The 13359-nt window shown below is 39.1% G+C and overlaps 1 protein-coding gene across 2 annotated transcripts in view; it reads right to left on the bottom strand.

Moving 5' to 3' along the window:
- Nucleotides 1–2833: 2833 nt before the first annotated feature.
- MYO1A (myosin IA) overlaps nucleotides 2834–13359 on the bottom strand; it is a 106775-nt gene continuing 96249 nt past the window's right edge. For both annotated transcript variants that reach the window (XM_073663351.1, XM_073663352.1), the window contains 6 exons: nucleotides 11258–11392; nucleotides 8674–8780; nucleotides 8377–8509; nucleotides 6614–6763; nucleotides 3979–4118; nucleotides 2834–3731 (listed from right to left, as the gene is read on the bottom strand). In XM_073663351.1, the coding sequence (XP_073519452.1) occupies nucleotides 3611–3731; nucleotides 3979–4118; nucleotides 6614–6763; nucleotides 8377–8509; nucleotides 8674–8780; nucleotides 11258–11392 (786 nt within the window). In that variant the 3' untranslated portion in view covers nucleotides 2834–3610. The remainder of the gene's footprint in view (nucleotides 3732–3978; nucleotides 4119–6613; nucleotides 6764–8376; nucleotides 8510–8673; nucleotides 8781–11257; nucleotides 11393–13359) is intronic.

Genomic DNA, 13359 nt, shown 5'->3' with positions numbered 1-13359 from the left:
TCTGAGATTCTTTTTTTTTACAATTCTGCACCCAAATCCAGTAAAAATCAGCCACAATCTGTCACCTATAGTTGTCAATTGCAGATCCACATTGCTGTTTATATGCACACATTTTTCCCATGTCACTTTTGATCTGGATTTTGATGCAGATCTGATTGAAAATCCACATCAAAGAGTACTTGAAGCGTTTTACAATGTGGATTTAGAAGCTGGGTGAACATACCCTAACACTGACATGCTACACTATTCTCAGAAAATACAGAATTTCATCCATGAAGGAGCGGTAACAGTAGTCACATCTATCGGCTGTAAGCTGCATATAAATGAATAACTAGAGTTTTGATAGAGCTGAATAAAATCACCAATCAGCCCCAAAAAAGTCAACTTAGGGCCTGACTCAGTCGTTCAATAGGGGTTTGCTCCTTTATAGAGGACTCCTATCACCATGTATTTGTAATTCTCAATGGGCTTTGATCACTTATTTTGAACAAGTACTAACGGGGTTGTACCACATGTAGCTTTGTAATTAGCTGTGACAAGACTGGATCTTTAAGGGGTTATCTCAAAAGAAAAAAAAATCTCTGGCATAGAGCACATTAATACAAAAAACACAATTCTTAAGTGTAATTTTCACCCTTTTTCAGCCTTTCTACTCCGATGCAGATCTGGTCTCTTCACTTCCTGTGGGCGGACACAGCTAATGATCAGAAAGCAACCAAATTTCCCAGTCAGCTTCTGCTCACTCTCAATGTCATGTCTTCCTCCCCTGATCTATAGAGAAAATAGTCCCTCATATACAGCCTCAGTGATCGCACAAATAAATATAATGACCTATTTATCGTTCTATCTATATCCCCCTTTCCGCTCTCATCTCTTCTTGGTACATCTACTGCACATGCCGATATTCTCCTCTGATCACCACATAGTATTGGCCTCCTCACTGCCAGATCACTGCGCAGCATGATGAGGTACACCACTGAGCATGTGCGTCCATTACTGAGCGTTAACCTACACTCCATGCACAGGACACACAGCAAGTAGAACTTATACAGATTAAAATGTAATATATAATATAAAACTATTTTTAATTGATGTATATTACAAATACATGGCTTTTTAATTGATCTATTGAGTTTTGAGCAATACTTTTTGTGGGTCTTTTTTTTAAAACATTAGAGGTGACCATTCTTCAGCACACTAGAGAAGGATTGCCCATTTAGAGGTCTCCTGTTTGCTCTAGATCTGAACTTTCACCCCATCAAATTATATGAAAAAGTAGATCTTGTCCATGAGGAAGAATGTTTTGCCAAATCAGCCAAATCAAATACCCCTTTAAAGGATTCTGCACCCTAAAGTATTTATATGCGCATGTAGCTCCTTCAAAGACAAGTCCAGCAGTACCTTTACATATCCAGTCCGTTCCTCCATTACTGAAAAATCAGCTTGTAAAACTATATGCAAATGAGGGTCAAAATCTGTTTGGAGATTTGAAGCCTCTGTCACTCCAGCTCTATTCCCCACCCAGAGCCGACTCCTACTTAACTGACAGCCTCTATGCTGCGTAACTTCAGGCAAAGGAGTTGTCAGTCAAGCATGAGAAGGCAGCTTTGGGTGGAGAATAGAGCTGGAGTGACATAGGCTTCAGATCTTCAGCCTCATTTGCATATCAAATCACACGCTGATTTCCCAGTAATGGAGGTAAGGGACTGGCCATGTAAAGATGTTGCTGGACTTGTCTTTGAAAGAGCTACATACACATATAAATAGTTTAGGGTGTGAAATCCTGCTGGCAGATTCCCTTTAAAAGGAAATGACTCCCATCTGTAGATGGCTATTTTGGTGCAGTTTTTCCTCTTCAATACAGGATAGGGTACTAGTTGGCTGAATGAGATGTCTTTTATACATTTCATAGAGGAGGTTACAAATTTGCTAACTTAGAGCACTGCCTATAAAAAAAAGACTCCATAAATCAGCTGAGTTTCCCCATGGGTGACAGATTCCGCAATTCATCACAGCTTTTAGGCATATTTTAGGCATATGTTGGGAGGCCAAAATTGCAGTGTGAACTAAGCCTTACTGTGATTGCAATTATCACCACCATTAGAATTGTGCTGGTAAAGAAGGAAACCCGAGGCTTGGAGGAGCGTTACAGCCTCTTTAATCAGCTGATTGTAGAGGGGTGCCATAGTTGGACCCCACTGATCTGATAGTGGTGGCCTATACTAGGGATATTGGGCTCCCAGAAAACCTGCTTCAACTGTGAACATATTTTGAATACTGCAGTGATCAGTTCCCAATCACCGATGTACAGATGAAGTGGAGGAGATTTTAGTGTTTGTGGTCTTGGAAACCCATTTAATATGAGCTTCACTTGACAAACTAACTTTGTGCACTCAGTCATTGGAGAAATCTTTTACAGACAATGGCCCCAATTCATCATTTGAATTTTTTAAATTGACTTTTCTTTTTTGTCTTGTACCATTGCCGTCTTTTGCGCCAAATTCTTGAAAAGTGGCACAGTCCTTTAATTACTTTTCTATTGCGCCAAATTAAAATTAATTTTTTTTTACTCCAACAGGGATCTGGAGTACAAATGCAGAAATACAGTAATATTTTGTGATTTTTTCAAAAAGTCAAAAAGTTACAAATGATGAACCACAGCCACATTGTCGAACAATGAAAACCCAGACGAAACCAAGTAAAGTTAACTTTAAAAAAGGCACAAATTAAATATTGCATAAGACACAAACATAAAAGTTATTGATGGAATCATCATAGCCAAAATGTAAAACTTCTATAGCAAAAATATGGACAAAGTAAGTGCACCCACGAGCCACATTCAATGTTTATTAACTGTATTTCATGTAAATCTCAATGGGACTTTTGATAAAACAGCTTGATTAATTGTCAAATTGTACATTCAGTGTTTCTCCATCCAAGAGTTCAGAAACATACTGCTCCCTTTAATGTTCTTGTCTATATGATTGTCTTCTCAGCAACAAATTTATCCTCAGACCAGAATATTTTATACAAAGTTTTCCAGATGATTCATAAAAACAATAAAGAAATGCAGACTTTTGGCTGCTGTCCTCAGGAAGACTGTTAGACTTATCTGTGGTCATTACAGTGTATAGGGCCATATATATGTATATATATATATATATATATATATATATATATATAAACGCATTTAATCAAAGGAAATTACTTGTCAGAGCGATGCTATCGATGGTGACCGTCATCTGATTCATGAGCTTATGTACATTAATGATATCATATATTAAATTCAATGTATATACTTATATGATATAGTTTTAATTAAAGGGAAGGGGATGTGATGACACTATGGACCTCACTGATCTGGGGTCCATAGTGATAATAATTTCATGATAAGTTAAAGGAGGCTTTTCTGTGACCAGAAATACATGACATGAAGGTATATAGGAAAAAGTGGCCTTGTTACCCCACAACAATTGTTTTCTTGTTGATTCCTCCTAATTTATTTCTCAGGATGATGTTAATAAGCCAATAATGGAAACATATTGAAGTCAAGACTTCTGCCTCTTATGGAGATAATGAATGGACGAGCAAGTTCCTGTAGACCGGGTCACTATACGAAGACTTCTACCCTTTGACTTCCTTTCTTCTTGAACATGGGACCTTTTCCATTTTGTCCAGGGGATTCGATCAATTTAACAACCACTGGATCTTTCTTAAACCTTACAGAAAACCTAGAATTTGGAGCATATGATGAAAATATAGTTATGCAGAAAGTCACAAGACATAAAGCCCAATGAAATCTCTCTGGGACAACTAAAATTAGGCCAATATATGGTACATAGGATGTCAGGTAATACATCATAGAATAATCTGGTCTAGATCGGAGGTGGCTTTCACAAAAGAGATGTGTCACTGTATCATCACATACAAAATAAGTCTTAATAAAAATATAAAGTAGAAAACGTCATAGATACATACTCATCAGTAACCTGAAGGTTTAACTTCTTTTGTGTGGTTTCTAGTACGGCTCTGTCAAGTTTTGTCAGGATCTCAATGACATTGTCACTATTTAGAAGTATATCTGCTACTGTTCCTCCTTTAGCTCCTGGTGTGGCGGTCTACAACACAAAGAATGACATTACTGCTATAGTAAGAACAAGAAGTAACTCGCATCAGTACAATGGATACATCAGGACTTTATGTATTGTCAGTAGTGATGAGCGAGGGTTCTGTTAACCCTTTCGGCGAGCATGCTCGGGTGCTCGCTGAGTATCTTCAGCTCATGATTTGCGACTGTTTGACAGCTTTAATTCATGTGAGAAATGAGTAAGAAACAGGCATTCCTCACATGTATTAAAGCTGTCAAACAGTCGCAAATCATGAGCACTGAGTGACGAAAACATAACACCCGAGCACGCTGAAGATACTCGGAAAACACCCGAGCATGCTCGTAAATCTCGAGTAACGAGCATGCTCGCTCATCACTAATTGTCAGCAATGTGCAATGGGGAATGTATCTTTTGGGTTTTATTAATATGAAATAAAAATAATCCTCCAAAGACATCCCATGATACAATTTGGTGTCACCAGACTCTGCCTTCAAACTGTAATTGTGTTTGTCCTTTGTCCTGAATATATCAGCCCAAACTGTTCCCCAGACTTCCCCATACACATGTCTGCATGGCTTCAAATAGGGAAATAAGCCGCTGCCACAGGGCTTATCTTTCATGGAAACAAAGGATAGGGCATGCTGAAATGGACCAAGATCCTTCTTCCCCCCCAACACCTGAAATTGGTATATCTACCGTAATTTTCATCTAAAATTGATGGGCACCTTTGGAGTTTTTAAAGGGTTGGTCCACTTTATATTTGTTTGAACACATATGTTGAGGACATGGTTTTGTATCACTTACGAATATATAAGTATTACAGGTTCTCCTCCGGCACTAGTTAGTACAGGCCTCTTTACAGACTGCAGAGCTCTCCTGTCCATACAGTGACTGCTGATGGAGGATCGAGTGACCAGATCAGTCCATCAACCTCTTCCAACTGAAAAGCTTTTCGTAATGTAAAGCTGTTCTTCAATCAGAGCAGGCTGATAGACAGGTCTGGTCACATGCTCCTTCATCGGCAGCCATTTCGAGAACAAGAGAGCTGTGCAGTCTGTGAGGAAGGCTGTAATAACAAATACAGGAGGAAAACCTGTAATACTTGTATATTAGAAAGTGCCGCAAAATCATTTCCTCAATATGTTTGTTAAACTCAAGATAAAGAGCACAACCCCTTTAATTACTTAGCCAAACCCAAACATCGTTGCAGGTAATCAACAGATTTAGGCACAGGGATTTTAGTAATACCATTACTAGAATCACAAGAATAATACAAAATATAAAACTAATTAAAAAATTATAAACGGGTTCATTTTTAATCGTAATAGTGCAGCAATAGTTAAAATGGTAATAATACATTTGTGAGGCCAAGTCCCAGTAAGTTAGTAAGTTATTGTAGGGAGTACAATTGGGGGAGAAAGGTTGAACTGGATGGACCTAGGTCTTTATTCAACCTACGTTACTATGTTACCATGTAATTGGCGATTAACTTTCTAGACAATCACTGGAGGCTTAAAGCATTCCAAAATTTTTGGGTGAAGACTGGACACCCTTACGTTATGTTTTATATGGGCTAGCTCTCTTAATTGAGTCTGCATTGTGACTACTAGCCTCTTTTTTCTGGCTGTTACCTCTGGCCGTGGCTTATCACCTGCGAGACTAAAATATTTGGTAAGTTACTACTTGGTCCACTACTTGGACAACCCCTTTTGAATCCCTATAAAATCACTTATACTCACCTCCTTTGCCGGCGCTGTTCCAGCTGTGCAAGCACTCGCACTCCCAATGCTCACGTTTCATGTGACCACTGCAGCCAATCAGAACTGGCTTCACTCTCCCTTCCTTTCGGACAAATCAAGACATATGGAGGAAGCAAGAGAGAAGCCACAACTCTCACTTCCTCCGGATGTCAAGTATGTAGTCCATAGGAGAGGAGAGTGAAGCCAGTACTGATTGGCAGCAGTGATTTTGTGACATAACAATGTCACATGAGCCCCGGGAAGAGCCAGTGCTGACACCACTTGAATGCCGCCGGCAGTGGAGGTGAGTATAAGCGTTATTATTTTACTGGGGGAAAACATAGGAGTTCAGAAGGGGTTGTCTCTCTTCCCTCAACATATGCTGTCGGGGGCACATAAGATTGTTGGCATATATTTATATGACCAGTGTTATATTTCTACTTATTAACACTGTATTAGCTGTATTATATTGTTAGCTGTATGTAGCCACACAGGCTTTTTTCCCAGCATTATTATCCCATATTTGAAGAGGTAAAGCACTACTTGCACTTGTCAATACTCTGTATTCTTGTAGAGTAGATGGGTTCGATGTGTAGAATTTGCTCTACTTTATCATTTGTACTTGTATTTATGTTATCACTTTAGAAACATTGTTATTTCTAAGGTTTAAAGTCAATTGTGTAATATGATTTATAGAGGTTAAAATGCAAATAAACTTAATAACTTTGATTTTAAAGATTAGAAGTCATCACTGAAAATCAGTACCTGGGTCAGCTGAATTAAGAACAGGCCATCACTGAACTTGCTTACAGCAACACTGGCAATCTCATCGGTTTTCACTATTGTCTTCACTTGACCTTTAGAATCGGCTAGAGCGACCTGTGTTTTTGTTAGTAAAAATATCATGGCTGTTCCCTGAAAAAAAACATATATATATTTGAGACAATCTTCATTTTTCTTCATATCTTAAGGGTCATTCAGTTTAGAAAATCCATTATATATTCCTAGTCATTTTAAGGCGTTCTAGAAAAAAGGGATCAGCTGGGTTCACACATCGCATATTTGGTGCATATTTCATGCTTACATTTCTAAATTGAAATCTGCAGTCTTTCTGCACCTAAAATCCTTCGCTTATTCATGGGATTTTATGTCCATTTTTTTTTCTGTTACTGGAAATGCACCAATAAACAGGACAGACCAGTAGTTTAGCCTTCAATTTAGGGTCCCTTTTTGCAATGAATGGTTAAAATCTGTAAAAGGTGTGATTCTGTAATACAAATTGCCTTCCTGTGGGATTAAAAAAAATGAAAATTTCCAAAATAATTTTGCACTTTAAGGCCACATGCACACATTCAGAATTTTGTCAGTTTTTTTTAGTGGGTGATAAATACAGAAGTGGTGATGTGTTTCTATTACACTTTTCCTCTGATTGTTCCGCTCCTGATCTTGGCTTACAAATACTGATGTAAAATACTGACCAAATACTGAACGTGTGCACGTGGTCTAAAAAGCACATCTTGTGGAAAAGATTAAAGGGGTACTCCCAGGAGATAAAAAAAATTGTACTGTCCCTGCCCTCATAAACTATAAAGATGAGATGCCCAGTGCACTTCAATTACCTTTATAACCCTTATAATTCTGTGTGACAGCAGCTGCTCCTCACTGTTCCCCCCTCCTGTCTGGTACAATACGTCATACAGCAGTGTTCAGCTCTCCGCTGTGAGGATCAGCCAGTCTGAGAAGAGGAGGGATTGGCCAAACACCCTGTTCTCTGCAGAGCATCAGCTATTATCAGGAGACTGACTGTTAACAGCATAGAGCTGCACACTGATGTAATGTCCCAGACAGAGGAGTGAGCAGCGCAGTTAGGAGCAGCTCCTGTCACACCAGCCCCCTGATAATGGCTCCCTTTTAACAGTCCTAGGTGAGGGTAAGTGTCAGGGGCGTGGCATACTCCCTGCTAGTAGCCCTGTAGTGAAGGAAAAATGATCAGGGGGCTGGCTGCTGCTACTAAAAGCCAGGAGCAGACCACACCCCCTCACCCTGGACTGCAGACAGGAAACCATTGTCAGGGGGCTGGTGTGACAGGAGCTGCTTTTGACTGCACTGCTCACCCCACTCTATTGTCCCGGACGGGAGGGGTGAGCAGTGAGGAGCAGCTGCTGTCGCACGGAATTACAAGGGTTATAAAGATATATAAAGTGCTCTGGGCATCAAATCTTTATAGTTTATGAGGGCAGGGACAGTAAAAATAAATTTTATCTCCCTGGAGTATCCCTTTAAGGTAAAACTCATCCACTTTGCCAGCATGGTAAAGTGCCATGGATTTTAAGTGCAAAACAATTGAGAGTAAAATCCGCACCATAAACACAATGTGTGTACCTAGACTATACACCTATAGGATCTGAATCTTTTGGTCAGAGTGGAGAGCGATTATAAAGATGCGGCAGATGTCATATATACACCATAATCTCATTGGTACATAGAGTAGCCATGTATTTAACAGCCTGTAGAGTAATATAACATACCTTCCCATCAGTTTTGCTTATTCTTTGCACATTGGCCGCTAAATCTATCCTTCCTTGTACCAGAGAAGACAGTTTTTGCATTTTAGGGTTTTTCTGTATACCTGCTGAATCACCTAGGAATGGTTTTGGAACACTAGAAAGAAGCAAAACAGTTGCTAATATTATATTTGCGGCAAAAAAAAATATAAGTGAGACCAGTGTAATATTTTTCTCATTCCATGAATTAGTTATTTATTGCATTACATGTCTAATAATACAGTAGTTAGATTTACTCTTTGCTATTTCACAAATACTGACCTGGCCGGATAGGACTTCTTTTTGCCTTTAAAGAGTTCGCTGGCATTTAATTTATCTTGGAGGAGAGCCTTGCGTTGAGGGGTTAGAGTCTGTCTGAATCTCTTACACTAGGAAAAAAAAAAAAAAAAGATAATAAAATATGCATAGGGTTACATTACAAAGTGCAAACATATTTAATAAAAAAATACATTATAAAATGTTTTGCACTTCACTTCTAAAATAAAGTCTGGGGAGGACTGAGAGTAACCTGGGCCTCCAGGCATTGAAGATTATGGTGTCCTTCAATCCATTATAAGCATGACACTTGATTTAAGAAGCACTTATACATTTTTTAAACCCTTAGTGACCACCAATAAGTCTTTTTACTGACCTGAGATATAGGAGAATAGGATCTCTCGACAGGTGAAAATACAGCGGCTGTCGGCTGTACACTATATCTGGCATCCTGCTGCATCAGTCACGATCAGTTTAGATGCTGGTGTCAACAGTGACTACGGCATCTAGATGGTTAAAAGAGTGTGGGGTCTCCCTCTTTAATCCCATCAGCACCAAGAGATCATGATTGTGTGGTCCTAATGATTGCCATGGCAATTCACGGCCAAATAATGGCCTTAGGGTCTGCCGGCTATAGCGGCCTGTTCAGAAGTTATCTACATTTAGGTGATAAAAATATAATTTTTCATTCTTGTCATATCACTTTGCATTAATTCATCAAAAGCACCTGCAGGGTTAAAAAAGCACTCCCATCAAAGTTTGTATCCTCTTAATATATCGCAATCATCATATTATATAGCATTGTGTACTTACAATTGCTCATTTGCCTTTCTACCCAGTTAATTTTTCTCTTTTCCATTAGCTCTATGACATCACGTGATTAAAAACTGACGAGCTGAATCATTCTAGGCCCCAGGTAGAAACAGGAGGTCAATTTTCCCTGCATGAGTCATGAGTCACTGCAAAAGTCCCTGGCAGGGGGAGGAGGGAGCAGCTGGGTCAGGAGGTGAAGAGGGGGATGACAAATGCAGAGAAAAGAGATTTCCTGTTTCTACACAGAGCAGAGAAAAGAAGAATTTACTGAGTAGAAAGGTAAAATGAGCAATTGTAAGTACACAGTGCTATATAATATGATGATTACAATATATTAAGAGGATAAAAACTTTGATGGGAGGAGTGCTTTAATAAACTACCTAACAGCAGTTGTGAATATATTGAGGGGTGCTGTTTTTAAAATGGTATCACTTTTGGGGTTTTTCCAATATATAGGTCCCCTAAAGTCATATAAAACTGAATAGGTCCCTAAAAAAATAAGTTTTGTATATTTCCTTGAAAAAAATTAAAAATTGCTGCAATATTTTAAACCGTCTAACATTCTAACAAAATTAAAGGACATTTTAGAGATGGTGCTGATGTAAAGCAATCATATGGGGAATTTTATTTATGAACTATTTTGAGTGGTATGACTTAATTAAAATGAATCATTCAAAGTTTGAAAATTGCAACTTTTAAAAAAATGTTTTTTTCAAATTTCTGATATTTTATTTAAATATATATCACAAAATATATTGACCTAAATTTAGCACCAACGTAAAGTACAATGTGTCACGAAAAAAACACTTAAAATCACTGGAATTCATTGAAATATTACAGAGTTATTGCCACATAAAGTAATATGCATCAATTTAAAAAAAATTGGCCTGGTCACTAATGGGTTAAGGTTTTTCACTTAAATTTTAAATAGTACTCCAAATAATCAAGAATTTGGGCCTTTCAGCATTGGCTTAATTGCCAAATGATCAACTCACCCTTTGTTGAGAGTGACCCTTTCTGCCAATCCGAGCGGTTAAAATGTAATTAGTGTCATGATTCCTTCCCTCAGTGTGTCAAGGGTGCAGTTGAGTGATAGCTCAGTCATCCAATTGGGTGCAGGGGCGTGCTGAGCTGTCAGTGTGTTGATAGAGAGCTCAGTCGTCCAATCTGATGCAGGGGTGTGCTGAGCTGTCGGTACTTTGACAGCTCAGCAATCCAATCCGAGACTGGGAGTTGCTGAGCTTCTTGCAGGTGGTCCCTGTTTTTAATAATTACCTTGCTACTTAGCTGAGCTCTCAGCCCCAGATCTCTGCCAATCGTAGTATTTGCTTGGTGGTGCTTTCCTGGTAATTCTGTGCTCTGATCTATTACTGCCTGACTCTAGACCTCGTTCTGACCATCTGTTTGCTCGACCCCTTTGCTAAAATCCGCTATTTTCCTGGTATTCTGACTTCGGGCCATGACCTTTTGCTTATTACATAATTTCTTGGTATCTGACCCTGAAACGTTTGACTACGCTGCCTCATGGCTTGTCCGTGAGTGGTGACTTGTGTTACAATTCGCCTTTTTACATGGAGGTGATTTTAAATGACAAATTCTAGATGTCAAATGAACGTTGTTCCAGGACCTCCAGAGCATGCCACATAACTTATAAAGGAGCAATAACAATTTTTTTAAGTGGGATTTTCACAAAAAGAATGGTTGTTGGCCAGTGAGTGACATCCCACCACAACTCCAAGCAGAACAATTCTTTGGGAATATATTTTTAGCCTCTCACCTTCCAAAGCTGGAATAATCTCATTAATTCTTGATTTATACCAATGAGAAACTTGTATTTGGGAGGTTCCCAAGACTTGTTTGTTGGAGACATTGATGGCAGGTTGTTTTTCAGTCCTAAGAAATACTTTTGAAGCTGAGAAATAAACACAAATAAAATATACTGTGAAGCATATATGCAATGTGTATTTTACCTATGGAAGGTACTGGCTGTAAGATTTTTGTCTATCTTAAAGAGCCCCAGATTGATGATTTTTCTAAATCACCTACTAACAAAAGTGCTCAGCAGTAACCCTAATGCCCTCCAAAATGACCGGACTTTCTAGTAACTTCTGGATCGTGGGATCCCGCCTTGCTGAATTGGATCTCGCAACACTCAACAGCTCCTCTCACAGTGAAAGAGCGAGATCTTGCTCTCTGCACTAACCCAGCACTGACGCATACTTTACTAAGTATAGCAGCGCTAGTCCTAAGCAACTGGCGGTCACAATCTCATCAGCACTATTTCTCTCTCTCCTTCTCCACACACTGGCAATAAGCCTGATGAAGGTCCAGCTGTATGGACCAAAGTGTGTGTCGAATTAGATTGCAATACATTTTCATGTTTATTATATTGGAATGCTGAGTTATTCTTCATGTACTTTACTAAGGTATTACCGTACAGTAACCGCTCATATGATGTTATCATTCGGTATCACCGTAGTAATCGATGTAGCAGCTGGGTTAGTCCAAAGAGCAAGATCTCACTCTGTTTGCCAGAATCCCACAACCCAGAAGTTAGGGTAGCTTCTGAGCAATTTTGTTAATAGGAAATATGTAGAAAAATCACCAACCTGAAGCTGTCCACTCTTTATTTACATAAAAAGGCAGCCCCAAGTTGATGATAGGTACTCTGTAAAGAGGACTTTTCACCTGTCTGAGCTAAACTGACCACATCATGGAATAGTGGCTGCAGAGCAGAACAAATCATTATTTTTATTTGTTAATTTCTCATCTCTGTTGTGGAGATATTAGATTGTCAATTTTAGGTTATACTTTATGATAAGCCCAGTGGGGCATTACCAGAGATTTTTCTCTGTGGGATTGTACATTTACCCCTGCATGATGTTGACCTATCATAAGCAGAAGGCATCAAGCATGGGGAAAAAAGAACACACCCACCAGAAGGTCTGAAGAACAGGCTTTCTCCTGTGAGTTGCAATGATAGACTGCTCTCCTTTCAGATATAATCTCTGCAGCCACTGTGTAGTATAGATCAGAACTGATTGTGATTACAAACACCTCCAGCTTTCATGTAAGGGCAGTCAATGTGGGGGCAAGGGGAATACAGCTGAGCTGACAGTGCTGTGAGAGGAGGGCTGCAGTTGCAATAGCTGTTTGTAATAATACTCAGCTCAGCTGTACTCCCTGCCCCCATGCTGACTACTGTGAGATAAAAGCTTGAGGTGTTTGTAATGAAGTTCAGCTCACACTGATTGCCATGAGATGGAACTTGACAGTGTTTGTAATGACACTCAGGTCTATTCTACTTTGCACCGAAGATGCAGAGATCAGGATAGTATCATTACGCCTCCTGCTTATGATTGGTTAACTTTATGCAAAGGAAAAAAATCACACCCTCAGAGACACATATCTGGTAATGCTGCATTGTGATAATCATAAATTATAACTTAAACTTTACAAGCTAATATTTCTACAATGGAGATGAAAAATTAAAAAATAAAAACTGTGTTTTTCTTAGCTTTGCAGCCGCTACCATGTGATGTGGCCAGTGTAACATGCTAACACTGGTTTACGGTCATCTTTAAACTCTTTGGCCCTAATTCATCAAAGCTTTTATGCCAGAAAACTGGCAAAAAAAACGCTTAGAAAATACGCAAATCTTTTGTGCAGTGTGGTGTTTTGCAAAAATTTTGCGGCTTTTATTATTTTCACAGCAGTTTGAAGCAACTCTGCCAAAATGAGCAGAGCTAGGGAGGAACTGGGTCATGGCTATGCCCATCCATCAGATACAGTAAATGGTGATATCCACTAGTCAATTTATTAATTTCCAGGTGGGATAATAGAGGAACGGCACAATGCAGAAGTACAAAGCTAGACCTG

The sequence above is a fragment of the Phyllobates terribilis genome, unplaced genomic scaffold (assembly GCF_046119375.1).
Source record: "Phyllobates terribilis strain yellow unplaced genomic scaffold, ASM4611937v1 Scaffold_2__4_contigs__length_985480577, whole genome shotgun sequence".
NCBI classification, from domain to species: Eukaryota; Metazoa; Chordata; class Amphibia; order Anura; family Dendrobatidae; genus Phyllobates; species Phyllobates terribilis.
This window is presented reverse-complemented; position numbering and strand designations above follow the sequence as displayed.